Raw genomic sequence first — 13,418 nt, 5'->3', positions numbered from 1 at the left:
CTGACAGCGTACTACCCAGTAATGGCTTTTCTCCCAACACCTTCCAGTGGCCTAAACAGGGCATTAAGTATTTGGGCATTTAATTCCCAGCAAAATTGTGTGATTTAGTTAGAGTTAATTTTGACCCCTTAATAAAAACGTTTTTGAGTGATGCGGACTGGTGGGCTTCATTACATTTATCTATGATTGGAAAGTTAAGTTTATTAAAATGAATTGAATTCCAAAGTTCAACTACCTGCTACAGTCTCTCCCTGAAGATTTCCCCCTCTCTTATTTCAAGCAATTTGATAGCATAACGAAGTCCTTCATTTGGAATGGTAAGCATCCTAGATTACATTTCAGTAAGTTACATAGTCAGATTGACAAAGGTGGGCTAGGCCTACCCAAGATTATAATAATAATAATAATAATAATAATAATAATAATAATAATAATAAATTTAATTTGTAATGCACTTTATATTTAAGCAAATCCCAAAGTGCTACATGATAAAAACAGATAAGTGCTAAACATATAAACACATGGAGAGCATGAAGATAAAGTTCAATCATAAGCTCTCCTAAAAAGGTGGGTTTTAAGGCCACGTTTAAAAGCATCCACAGTCTGAGGTGTCCTCAGGTGGTCAGGGAGAGCATTCCACAATCTGGGAGAAGCAGAGCAGAAAGCCCGATCTCCCATTGTACGGAGCTTGGTCCTGGGAGGTTTCAGCAGATATACTGAGGCAGATCGGAGGGCTCGTGTTGAGGTCTGTGGGGTTAGGAGTTCCTTGAGGTTGGAGGGGGCTTCACCATGAATACATTGGTGGGTAAGGAGGGAGACCTTGTACTCAATCCTGAATGAAACAGGAAGCCAGTGGAGTGATTTAAGGATGGGGGTGATGTGGTCATGTTTGTGAACCCTCAACAGGATCCTAGCAGCGCTGTTCTGGATGTACTGCAGGTTCTGAAGGCTTTTCTCAGGGATCCCGGTGAGGAGCGCATTGCAGTAGTCCAGCCTGGAGGAGACAAAAGCGTGGACAAGCTTTTCCGCATCTGCCGGAGTGAGTGTGGGACGGAGATTGGCGATGTTCCTGAGGTGGAAGAAGGAGGTCTTGCAGAGATGTTTGATATGAGCCTCAAAGGTCAGATGGGAGTCCATTTTAACACCCAGGTTGGTGAGTGATGTTGAAAGTGGAATATTTTGACCAGAGAAGGTGACGCTGGTAATGTCAGATGACCGAATCTGATGTGGAGTGCCGACTAAGATGGCTTCAGTCTTGGAGCTGTTTAGCTGCAGAAAGTTTTGCTTCATCCACGCCCTTACCTCCTCCAGGCAAGTAGTCAGAGTGGATGATGGCAGGGCAGCAGAGGGGATTGGGTTTGTCCTGAGGTAGAGCTGAGTGTCATCAGCATTACAGTGGAATGAAATTCCATGCCGACTGATGACTTGGCCAAGGGGGAGCATGTAGAGAATAAACAGGGTGGGGCCGAGCACTGACCCTTGAGGGACACCACAGGTTACGTTGTGTGTCAGGGATTTAGCCTCTCCCAAGGCGACATGCTCAGTTCTCCCGGTGAGGTAGGATGAGAACCACTCATGGACAGAGTCAGAAACTCCAATAGTGGAATTTAGACGGTGGAGGAGGATGTTGTGGTCCACAGTGTCGAATGCTGCAGTCAAGTCCAGGAGGATGAGAAGAGTTGGGGAGCCAGCATCCGCAGTCATCAGCAGGTCATTTGTGACCCTGACCAGGGCTGTTTCTGTGCTGTGGCCAGGGCGGAAACCAGACTGAAATTTTTCGAACAGATTGTTTTGTTTTAGATGGTCCTGGAGCTGTGTGGAAACTACTTTTTCCAGAACCTTGGAAAGGAAACGAAGGTTGGAGATGGGCCTGTAGTTGGCAAAGACTTCTGGGTCTAGGGTGGGTTTTTTGAGAAATGGCCTGATGACAGCGTTTTTCAGTGTTGATGGAACATGGCCAGCCTGGAGGGAGTGGTTAATGACCTTTGTGATGAGGGGACTTATGGCATGAAGGTTGGATTTTACCAGGGCTGTGGGGAAGGGGTCCAGGGCACAGGTGGATGGTTTCATCTTTTTGATGATGTCCTCAACCTCTCGCTGTGAGATGACCGAAAAACAGCAGAGAGGTTTGGACATCCCAGGCTGTGGGTTGGCAGTCGGGACAGGTAGTGTGGAAGAACTGGATAGCAGGGAACGGATGGTGTCTATTTTTTTTCTGAAAAAAGTGATGAAATTGTTGCACCTCTCTTCTGTGGCTTCTGAATGAGAGTGAGTTTGCGGTTTGAGGATGTTATGTATGGTAGAGAAAAGTTGCTTGGAATTGCCAGGTCTGGTGTTGATAATGTTGGAATAGAACTGTGAACGTGCATCTTTTAAGGACCTTGCATAGTACTTCTGATGTTCTCGGTAGGCCTGCCTATGAACAGTGAGTTCTGAGGCCTTGAGGCGCCGTTCAAGGACACGCCCAGCTGTTTTCATTTGTCGGAGTTTGTAGGTGTACCAGGGGGATGTGCGTAAAAAGCTGATAGTTCTAATTTTGACAGGGGCGTGGAGATCTAGGAGACTGCTCAGAGATTGATTGTAGAAGTCAACCGACTGAGGAGAAATCAGCAGAGGAGAGATGTTGGAGGTCTATGGTCAAGATGTCCGGGTTTATCTTTTTCAGGTCCCTATAGCAAATTTGACGCTTGTCTTTGTTGTGTGGGGAAAGGAGTGTCAGCTCCATTGAGATGGCCTTGTGGTCAGACACACCCAGATCGTGCGCCAGAAGGTTGCTTATGGGGGTGGAGTTGGAAATGACCAGGTCCAGTGTGTGCCCCCTGGAGTGTGTGGGGACATCGACATGTTGTTGGAGGTTGAGACAGTCCAATAGTTGCAGAAACTCAGCTGCAAAGTGGCAGGAGGGGTTGTCTACATGAATATGAATATCTCCAAGTATAATAATGTTGGCAGAGGTGGTGCAGAGTGTAGTGAGAAGGTCATGTATCTCTCAGATGAAAGCTGAGTTGGATTTGGGGGGCCGGTAGATGAGGAGCATTGTCATAGGGACGGGGAGTTTACATTTAAATGCAAGGCATTCAAATGAGGACAGTGTAGGCAGGGGGAGGGGGGACAGCTCCAAGTTCTGTCGGTGTATGATAGCAAGACCGCCACCACGACCAGTGCTGCGGGCTCTCTCCAGAAAGCTGTAACTGGGGGGACAGACTTCATTAAGCGCTGAGTAAAACCCTGGCTGGTGCCATGTTTCTGTCAGGCACATAAAATCTAATACTTTGTCCATGATGTGGTCTTGTATGAAGGATGCTTTATTTGTAAGGGATTGTGTATTGAAAAGTTCAATTTTAAGTGTTGTTGCTGTGGTGAATCTCTGTAGAGGCCGCAGTACAGATTATGTTTTATTATTATGCATTCGGTCTCAGACATTTGGTATATTGGTCACTTCCACCTGAGAGAGCCCCTCCCTGGTTTTGAACAGGAAGTTATTGACCCTATTTCGCCATTGCAAAGCCTTTCTATCAATCTAACCAGAGAAGTTCAGTTACACCCTGTTATCTCGCATTTGCACTGGGTATGGACAAAAGTGTCCAGAGTGTTTAATTGTGATATTTATTTAAATTTTGCCTCAAGCATATGGCAGAATACAAAATTATGTATTAATAAGTCCCCTTTCTGCTGGTCAGAGTGGATTGTGAGGGGGTTACTACACTAGGTGATCTATATGAGAGTGGAGTGTGGAGATCTTTTGAAAATATGGTTCAACATTTTAGGATTCCCATATTTCAGTTCTTTAGGTATTTACAGCTGCACCACCTGCTCTGTACTATTGTTGGGTGTAGTATACACCCCTCTAAAGTGGCAGATACTCTGGTAGTGGTGATTACTGCCTTTGGAAAAGGTAATGAGGCATCAGTGTATTATTCCCTGCTAATTCAGAGTCTGGGGGACAGAGCTTCAACTTCGCTCAAGAGATTATGTGAGAAAGATATAAACTTGGCATTAGAGAAGGGAGTATGGGCTAGAATTCTAAAAAACATCAAGTCTACATCTAGAGATTCAAGGGTGCGCCTTATGCAATTTAAGATTTTACATCGATTCTATTGGACTCCCTCTAGATTGTGTAAGCTGGGTCTTAAAGACACACCCACTTTCTTGTGATGCCAATCAGAAGATGGGAACACAACCCATGTTTTTTGGTGATGTGTTAAGATACAAGAATGCTGGTTGATGATCCAGAGTTTTATTGGTGATGTATTAGGTACTGGTGATGTATTAGGTGATGTATTTTAGGTGATTGGGCAGTCATTGATATAGGGTAGGGTTCCCCAATTCGTTTTCACCAAGGGCCAAATTCTGTCAACAATACAAAGTCAAGGGCCAAAGGCCGTCGATGTAATTTTTTTGTGCTGCTATTTTTATTATTGTTTTTTATTATTAAAAGAGTAACGCATAAATATTTGTATTTTGTATTATTTTTTTCTGTATTAGCAGCCTGTTTTATTTATTCAAACAATTATTAACATTTTGTGTGTATGCAGATACACAAAACTACACAACTTTGCCTGCTGAAAAAAAAAAAAAAAGCTTTAATGAACAATCTAGAGCTCCATGTCCTTCATGCGAGTCAACTGTTCTTGCTGATAGATGGGATCTCCTACACTTTCCCTAATAGCAGATTCAATTATTAGACATATTAGCATTAATATTGTTATTGTTCTAAAGGATAATATAGCAAAGTATTGCAATAATTTCAATAAAGAAAAGACTATGAGCTAATGTTTTCTTTTCTTATAAATTATTAACAATTTTATTCTTAATATGCACTATTCCATGTATATTTGTATCACAGCAACTTGTGTTATATTATCCAGGCATTAATCCAAACATTATTAAAAGATTAGTTGGCTTCAGAAGTCCGTTTGGTATACTCATAGCAAAATACATGAACAAATATAAATAGGACATTTATGCAACAGCGCTCTTTACTCATCTCACTCACAAATAAACTCAGATTATATGCTCCTCAGAATACATCAACATCATGGAAAGAACATAATGAAACAGTTATGCCAAATTAGGTAAATTAACGCTTTAACAGCATTCAATATAGTAATCTCTAACAGCTGAAGATGCGGGCATGAAAATGGTATCAATATTTGTAAAACAGCAACAGCGCCATCTACTGTACAGGGGTGAAATATTTTTTAATTTACATTTTTTCATGTATAGACTTTTGTCGTAAGTTTGTCTCACATTATCGTCACGGATTTGGTGTAAACAGGCCTTTAGCGCATACCAAACAACTGTCTCTCAAGGGCCGGATATGGCTTGCGGGCCACCTATTTAGGAACCCTGATGTAGGGGATAAGCACATGAAGAATTTGATCCTGGACAGTTTTATGATCCTTAGAGGATGGAAGTCGGCTGGAGTGCCCTCGTTTCGTAAGTGGTATTCGGAGATGGGCAGGGAAGTGACATTTGAAGAACTGTCACAGAGAAAAGTGGATATATTCAATAAAAACTGCCTCACGGGGAGGGGCAGTGGAGGGAGACATTTTGTTTGTGTGTGTTTTGTAGCCTTTATGTTTTTGAATGTATACTTTTAATGTTGACATTTTTTAGAATCCTAGCCCATACTCCCTCATCCAAAACCAAGTTTAAATCTTTCTCCCATAATCTCTTGAGAGAAGTTGAAGCTCTGTCCCCCATACTCTGATTTAGCATAAGGTAAATACACTGATGCCTCATGACCTTTTGCAAAGGCAGTAATCACCATTCCCAAAGTGTCTGCTGCTTTAGGGTGGTGTATGCTACTCCCAAAAATAGTACAGAGCAGGTGGTGCAGTTGTAAATATTGAAAGATTTGAGACCTGGCAATCCCAAAATATTGAACCATATTATCCAAGGATCTCAACACTCCACTCTCATATAGGTCACTGAACAAAATAATCTCCCTCACAATCCACTCTGTCCACCAGAAAGGGGACTTGTCAATACATAATTTTGGGTTCAGCCATATGCTTGAGGCAACATTTAAATAAATGTCTGAATGAAACATTCTGGACACTTTTGTCCATACTGCATGCAAATGCGAGATAACAGGGTGTAACCTAACTTCTCCGGTTAGTTTGATAGAATGGCTTTGTGATGGAAAAATAGGGGCAAGAACTTCCTGTTCAATACAAAACCAGGGAGGGGCTCTCTCAGGTGGAAGTGACTTCACTATGTTATCAAATTGCTTGAAATAAGAGACATCTATATGAGATAGATTGTAACAGGAGGTTGAATTTTAGAATACAATTCATTTTAATAACATTAACTTTCCTTGTCATAGAAAAATGTCTATTGCCTATAGGTAAGGCCTTAATTTTATCTCAGAATCAAGATCATTTCTTTGTTCAGCTGACAGTTTAGGAAGTTCTTATGGTTCCACAAAGTTTCTAATATTCTCTTAAGTAGACAAAGATGTAGAACTATAAAGATCAAGATAGAATGCTTTAAAAACATTATTAATATCAGTGGTCGAGGTAAATATTTCACCACCAGCAGATTTCACTGAGGGAATGGTAGCCACTCTCTGTTTTATAAATCTAGCCAGAAGCTTCCCTGCTTTGTTCCCAGACTCAAAGTATGACTGTCTTGCCCTGAATAGTCTAAACTCCACCTTCCACTACAAAATAGTTTGATATCTGGATTTCAATCGGGTCCATTTTCTGAGGCCATTAGACGACAAATTGATTTTTTGGTGAATACGGCATACTGTATTCACCAAATATGGCCCCTAAGAACCGCCTTAAGTGCCTCCTTAGCCACGCCCACAGAGGATATTGAGGACCAGTTGGTTTCCATTTAGACATTGATTTCAGCCTTTAACATTTGTTGGAATTCAGGATTTTGCAAAAGGGATACATTAAAGCGGCAACTATATGATTTCCTTTTCTTCATATGTGGCAATACCTCTAAACACACCAAGGCATGATCTGAAACTAAAATGTTTTCAATTGAGCAATCAACAACAGATGGAATGAGGTACTTAGTTATCAAAAAAAACAACAACAAAAAATCTATTCTAGAGCAAATATTATGGACTCATGAAAAAATGTATAGTCCCTCCCAGATGGGTTCAAAAGTCTCCAAATATCTGTAAGACCAAGATTTGTACACATCCTGTGAGTGTCAATGTTGATCTAGGGGGCTTGCATACATTTCCTCCACTACGATCAAGGACTGAATCCATCAAAAGATTAAAGTCTCCTCCCAATATTATATCATGCTTCCAGCGGCTTGCAACATCCCTTCAAGATCTATAAAAAAGCCCAGATCATCAACGTTAGGTGCATAAATATTAACCAAATTAAGACTTTGCCCTGAATTTCAGCTAAAACAATAATGACTCTTCCTAATTTATCTTTAATCTGTTTGAGACATTTGAATTGTAGATGTTTATCAGCGTATTGACTCCCATGTTCTTACTCTTGCCCTTGCTCTTCTGAGATCGGATGATCTGGCCAGAATTGATCAGGGCCTGTCTCCCTCTGTGGATTGCCGAGCAGAAACCTGTGAGCTCGCTCGTTTTCCAGTTTATGGCCTGCTATGTCGAGCAGATTCAGAACAAGCCCATCCAGGAATTTCACCATATCCTGTCCCTCTACTCCAACAATGTGGACATAATTCCACCAGCAATGGTTTTCCATGTCCTCCAACTTCTCACAGACACGCTCTAAATCCACCTTGATCGCTAGCAGATTAGCAGATAATTCCCTCTCCGATGACTCCAGGCCATTCTCACAAATTCAAACTGAGAATCTTTTATTTATATTTAGAACAATGCATATAGTACAAACAAGAGTACATATAGCAAAATATGTCAGGGGCTTACAGGAAAAATTACATGAAAAATAAAAAATAAAAATGTAAGCATAGTAAACATTTGTATAGTTAGTATTGTTTTCAAATTTCTACTTTTTGCATCCGTGCTTGATGGTCTACGTCATCTAGTCAACGTTTCCTCTAACGTCATTACATCTTAACTGTTCGCACCAATCCGAATGCGGGGGTTCTGGATTCTTCCGGTATGCACGTTCTTTCCGTTTCATCGGCCGAAGTGTGGAGCACTGTGTGTTCACGTGAGCACTGCGAAATTCCTCCTCCGCTGGCAGAGATAGCGTAAAATAAAGGTGATTTATACGTATATAACTATATAACTTCTAAGTGCATCGCTAGGACGTGTTATTTCTGGTCAAATTGTCTACTTGGCCTTTTGGTCCATTCATATGACCGGCGTGCTAACCTGCTACACACAGCAATGAATTGAGTATGAAAGTATTGATGCTCTGGATGCATATACAGTAAAATGAAACGCATATGCCTTCTATTACTTGTCCAGGGAGTGGCATATATTTAGCTCCTCTTTCATTGAATCAGGCCGGTCAGTTTACACTCCATGCGGAGGCTATTTTGGGATACTGGTGGGGTGTCCACAGACATTGCACTGTAGAAATGGCAACTAGCTGCTAGCTACACGTTGTCTGGCTCTTTTCGTGTCTTAATTATGCAAAACACAATCCATACATAATATTGAGAGTACTGACTGCATATAATCATGGCTCCTAAAAAGGTGTGGTAGCTGTACAAGCTGCATTGCTGGCTGCGTTGCATGGTTAGTTATGTAATACATCATTAAATTGAAAGGCTTGTTTTACTATGCTTGTTTTACCCCACAGATGCCTCCAAAGAAGGGAGATGGACCAAAGCCACAACCCCTGATTGGACGTTTTGGGACTTCCTTGAAAATTGGAATTGTTGGATTACCAAATGTAGGGTATGTGTCTAGGTGTCAGTTTGATGGTACGACAGGAATAGTATCAGATTGATCTAGCGTGAATGCATGGAACAGAATGTGTGTGTTTTATGTAAACCTGTCCTGCTACTCTGTGGGGAATTATTAAAATGATGACAACTCATGATCTTGGTCCATTATGAGAATGATATCATCCAGCCACAGGGTGGTCAGTGGATTTTGACTGGCTACACAGTGAGACTCACAAATATGTATTTTTTGCCTGAGAAATGAATTTCCAATGTCAGTGGCACATGTTCCATTCCTCTGTCTCAATTGATTTGATTGCGATTTCAGAAAGTCAACGTTCTTCAATGTTCTGACAAAGAGTCAGGCAGCGGCTGAGAATTTTCCCTTTTGCACCATCGACCCAAATGAGAGCCGTGTGCCCATTCCAGATGAACGCTTTGACTTCCTCTGCCAGTACCACAAACCAGCCAGGTGCCCACATCATGTCTACATAATGCCACTCAAAAATCTCCTGCTCCCAGTCATCCTAACTCTGTTTTTCTTTCGCTCCAGTAAGGTTCCAGCGTTTCTAAACGTGGTGGATATTGCCGGCTTGGTGAAGGGGGCTCACGCAGGGCAGGGTTTAGGTAATGCCTTCCTTTCCCACATCAGTGCCTGTGATAGCATCTTTCACATGACACGTGAGTAGATCACTATTTCAAACTGCTGTGTGTTGGGTTTTATGGAATTTTTCTATGTTGTTTGCCATGAAGCACTTCATTAACAGTGTTATGGACATTTAAATTCAGAACCTGAAATGTAACAGCCCATAAAATACAAAAATGTATGATTCCTAAAAAAGAGATGTCAGTGTAGGCATAAATCTTTCTTTTGAATCAGTTTTGTAATGATTAATTTGAACTGATTCACACATTAGACTCTATACTGTCCTAAATTTGTAGGACAGTATAAGTTAACTTAGAAATAGAAATTAAATAATTAGCTACTACTTAAAAGATTATTTTAGGGTCAGTACAAGTTAAACTCAATCAAAAACATTTATGGCATAATGCTGATTACAACAAAAATTACAACAGATATAAAAATTATGATTTATCCATAGAAATTATTATTTAAAGCTGAAGTTTTACAGAATTACACACAGATTTGCAAAAATAAACAATGTTTTAAAAACTTCTGCAGTTGTTCAAAGAGTCATATAGTCCCGCCCCACCTCACGCCACTGGTTGATTAACGTTGTCTGGGCGAGTCTAAGCAGGTCACCAAAACAAACACCGGTATTTTATAGTGCCACAGAGACACAGTGTTTACAGTTTTCAAGAAAATTAATCTATGAATGGCTTACATATAGTTGTCTGCATATTAAGCTGTGACAAAAAGTATTTTAACACTGAAAAAGTTACATACTTCATCTTTATAAAATTACCGCTCAAAAAATGAGCAGGTTTTAACAGAAGAAATAATGTGCTTTTGTAAAATTATAAGCTTCACGTTGCTGCCTTTTAAACCCTCCCAAAATAGGCCCCATTTACCCTCCTTGTAAGTGCCTCATTGTAACCTAGATATTTGCTCTTTTTAAAGAACATGGATGACAAGCAGAAATAATTGTTTTAGGTAATCAACATTATGCCACAAATGCTGTCGATTGAACTTAATTTGTATTGAACCAGGAATATTCCTTTAAATGTATTTCTTTCAGAAAGTTCGGATATAAATGCAGTAAACTTGAACCTCAAAGCAAAGGAGTTGTCAACATGGAGGTTTGTGATTCGCCAATTGATAGACTTATTTGTTATGAAGCGTCCGTAACTGTCATTTCCTTAATGGTCAATGCACAACACATAATTCTAGTTGTTTAAAGTAAAGAAGGGAGACCATTTGTTTATAAAGTATTTAAAGTATAAAATAAAAATAAAGAGTTATTTGATCCGTCTTTGGATGCCATGAAGTCTAACTACTTCAAATGGTGTTTTAGAAATGGTTCACAAACCTTAACTTACAATTTAAAAGGGGTTTGTATTTTTGTCCTTATAAAATGATTTTCCCATGGTGACATTTGCATTGAATTGCCTGAAATGTAATAAATGTGTGTGAGAGTAAGAGAATGAATATGTTTATGTGAATTACGTGTTAAAACAATTGTGTGTTTGTTCCATACATTTGTTTTGTGTTAAAAAAAACTTGATTATCTAAAGGGTTGTATGTATTTATACTGTAACTGTGTGTAGGAGCTTTCGAGGATGAAGACATTATCCATGTTGAGGGCTGTGTTGACCCAGTGAGGGACATTGAAATCATTCATGAAGAGCTGAGGATGAAGGATGAAGAGATGATCGGGCCAATCATGGATAAGTTGGAGAAAACCGCTGTCAGGGGAGGAGACAAAAAACTAAAACCTGAATATGTAAGTTAGCAACATATCCCAGTCTGCATTTGATAAAATAAAGCCTGCAAGAAACGTGCACTGAATGCCTTATTTTATTCTGTTATATTTTTTCAACCTTTTCCTCTTCTTGCAGGACATCATGTGTAAAATAAAAACCTGGGTGGTTGATGAAAACAAACATGTTCGTTACTACCTTGAATGGAATGACAAAGAGGCAAGAATATTAATCTTTCTATTCTAAAATTGACCTGAAAATGACCACAACATATTGCAGCTGTTTATTGATTTAAGTTTTTTTTTTTTCTCCTCCAGATTGAGGTCTTGAATAAATATCTGTTCCTGACGTCCAAGCCAATGATCTACTTGGTCAACCTCTCAGAGAAAGATTACATCAGGAAAAAGAATAAATGGTTGGACATTATTTTAGTTGTTCATCCGCTATTAGTAAATACTTCCTGAATTGGTATTTCACATGTTGTAGACCATGTAAAACATTTGTTGTCTTATCTCTTTCTTTCAGGTTGGTGAAGATCAAGGAGTGGGTTGATGCTCATGATCCAGGCGCACTGGTCATCCCGTTCAGTGGAGGATTTGAGAGCAAACATCAGGACATGACTGATGATGAGAAACAGAAATATTGTGCGGAGAACAAAACACAAAGGTCAGAATTTTCCCTTTTTCATTTTCTGCATTCTCATCACTTTTTCATGTGTGAAAAATGACTGTTTTTCTATGAATACTAATAAAAACAATATAATAATACTAATAAAATCATCTGTATCTAAATGTTTTTGGAAAATATCATTTGCTCTCAATGGTGATCTCAGAATTAGTTAATTTTGTTTCAGTATATTGACTAAGATCATCAAGTCTGGGTATGCAGCCTTGCAGTTGGAGTACTTCTTCACAGCAGGACCTGATGAAGTCCGTGCGTGGACCATTAGGGTGAGCAAATTTGAAAAAATGAATTAATACTGATATGTGCTCATGAGACACATTCACACAGTCCGTATTAGTAAACATGTGGATGCTGTCACGTTTTTTCAGGACCTTTTAAAATTTGTGTGTGCACATTTGATGTATGTTTTGTAACACCTTACAGAAAGGCACCAAGGCTCCGCAAGCAGCTGGAAAGATCCACACAGACTTTGAGAAAGGCTTCATTATGGCTGAAGTCATGAAGTATACAGACTTTAAAGAAGAGGGCAGTGAAAATGCAGCTAAGGTAAGACGTTTTTGAAGCGTTTTTTCTTGGAAATTCTACCCGTCTTCCATTGGTTATACAAACACATAGTCCCACCTCAAATTCATTCCATTGGTCGAGCCAGTGTTGCTGTCTGGCTTGATGGGCAAAAACAGAAGAATGTTTTGTTAGCACAGTATGATACACTTTTATGGGAAATCAACCAACAGATTACTTAGTTGACTCTGCATATTAAACTGGGATATAAAGATTTTAAAATTGAAAAGATTACCCAGATCAGCTTTATAGACTGACTAATAATGTTGAATATTAAATTGATTATTTTGTTGAATACTTGCAGGCTGCAGGAAAGTACAGACAACAGGGTCGCAACTACGTCGTGGAAGATGGTGACATCATCTTCTTCAAATTTAACACACCTAATCAGCCCAAGAAGAAGTGATGTCGTCATGAAGCGAGTTGGATGGACTTTATCTTAGCCCTATGAGCAGTATTGTGTGGCAACTGAGTGTCTTCATTTTTAGCTTTGGAACATTCAAAGTACAAACACAATAACACCTTAATGGTTTGAAAATTTATTTTTTATTTTAGCTTATGGCTGAGATGAACCTAATGGCTGGTCTGTTTACAAAAGCTGCATGTTACACAGCACAACATTAGGCAGTTTATTCTAATAAAACTCTTCCTCAGACTAAAGTGTGTTCTTTTGAAAGTTCTTTCCCAGTGGTTTTTCACATTTTGAGCAATTCAATTAATCAAAGGATAAGAGGTTTACCATACAAAAATATGTCCCTACTACCTAGGGGTTGCTGATGGTCCATCTCAGGGGATGGGAGAGTTTTAATTCAGATAACTGAAATTTGCCATGAAACAAAGTCTTTGTTTGGAACCACATACTGCTATTATTGCTGCCGTACATAGTTCGCACAGTATATGAATTTCCTGTATGCAAAGAATACCTAAATTATCTACTACATTTGCCAAAATTAGCAGTATACAAAAGTACTTGCTGTGTCCCACAA

At 39.7% G+C, this 13,418-nt stretch overlaps 1 protein-coding gene across 1 annotated transcript; it reads left to right on the top strand.

The window, feature by feature from the left end:
* The first annotated feature begins 8,048 nt into the window (after positions 1–8,048).
* Positions 8,049–13,092, top strand: LOC127646677 (obg-like ATPase 1). Its single transcript, XM_052130479.1, has 11 exons — positions 8,049–8,174; positions 8,721–8,818; positions 9,134–9,277; positions 9,359–9,486; positions 11,035–11,210; positions 11,326–11,406; positions 11,505–11,602; positions 11,713–11,853; positions 12,041–12,137; positions 12,295–12,417; positions 12,737–13,092. Exons 2-11 carry the CDS (start codon positions 8,721–8,723, stop codon positions 12,836–12,838), a joined length of 1,188 nt encoding a protein of 395 aa, XP_051986439.1. The 5' UTR covers positions 8,049–8,174; the 3' UTR covers positions 12,839–13,092.
* Positions 13,093–13,418: the final 326 nt, after the last annotated feature.

This window comes from Xyrauchen texanus, chromosome 7 (assembly GCF_025860055.1).
Source record: "Xyrauchen texanus isolate HMW12.3.18 chromosome 7, RBS_HiC_50CHRs, whole genome shotgun sequence".
NCBI lineage: Eukaryota > Metazoa > Chordata > Actinopteri > Cypriniformes > Catostomidae > Xyrauchen > Xyrauchen texanus.
This window is presented reverse-complemented; position numbering and strand designations above follow the sequence as displayed.

Coding starts and splice junctions, on each gene's coding strand:
- LOC127646677 (XM_052130479.1), top strand. CDS start 8,721: ATGCCTCCAAAGAAGGGAGATGGACCAAAGCCACAACCCCTGATTGGA. Junction 11,407..11,504: donor TTGAATGGAATGACAAAGAG/GCAAGAATATTA, acceptor TTTCTCCTCCAG/ATTGAGGTCTTGAATAAATA. Junction 11,603..11,712: donor ATCAGGAAAAAGAATAAATG/GTTGGACATTAT, acceptor TCTTTCTTTCAG/GTTGGTGAAGATCAAGGAGT.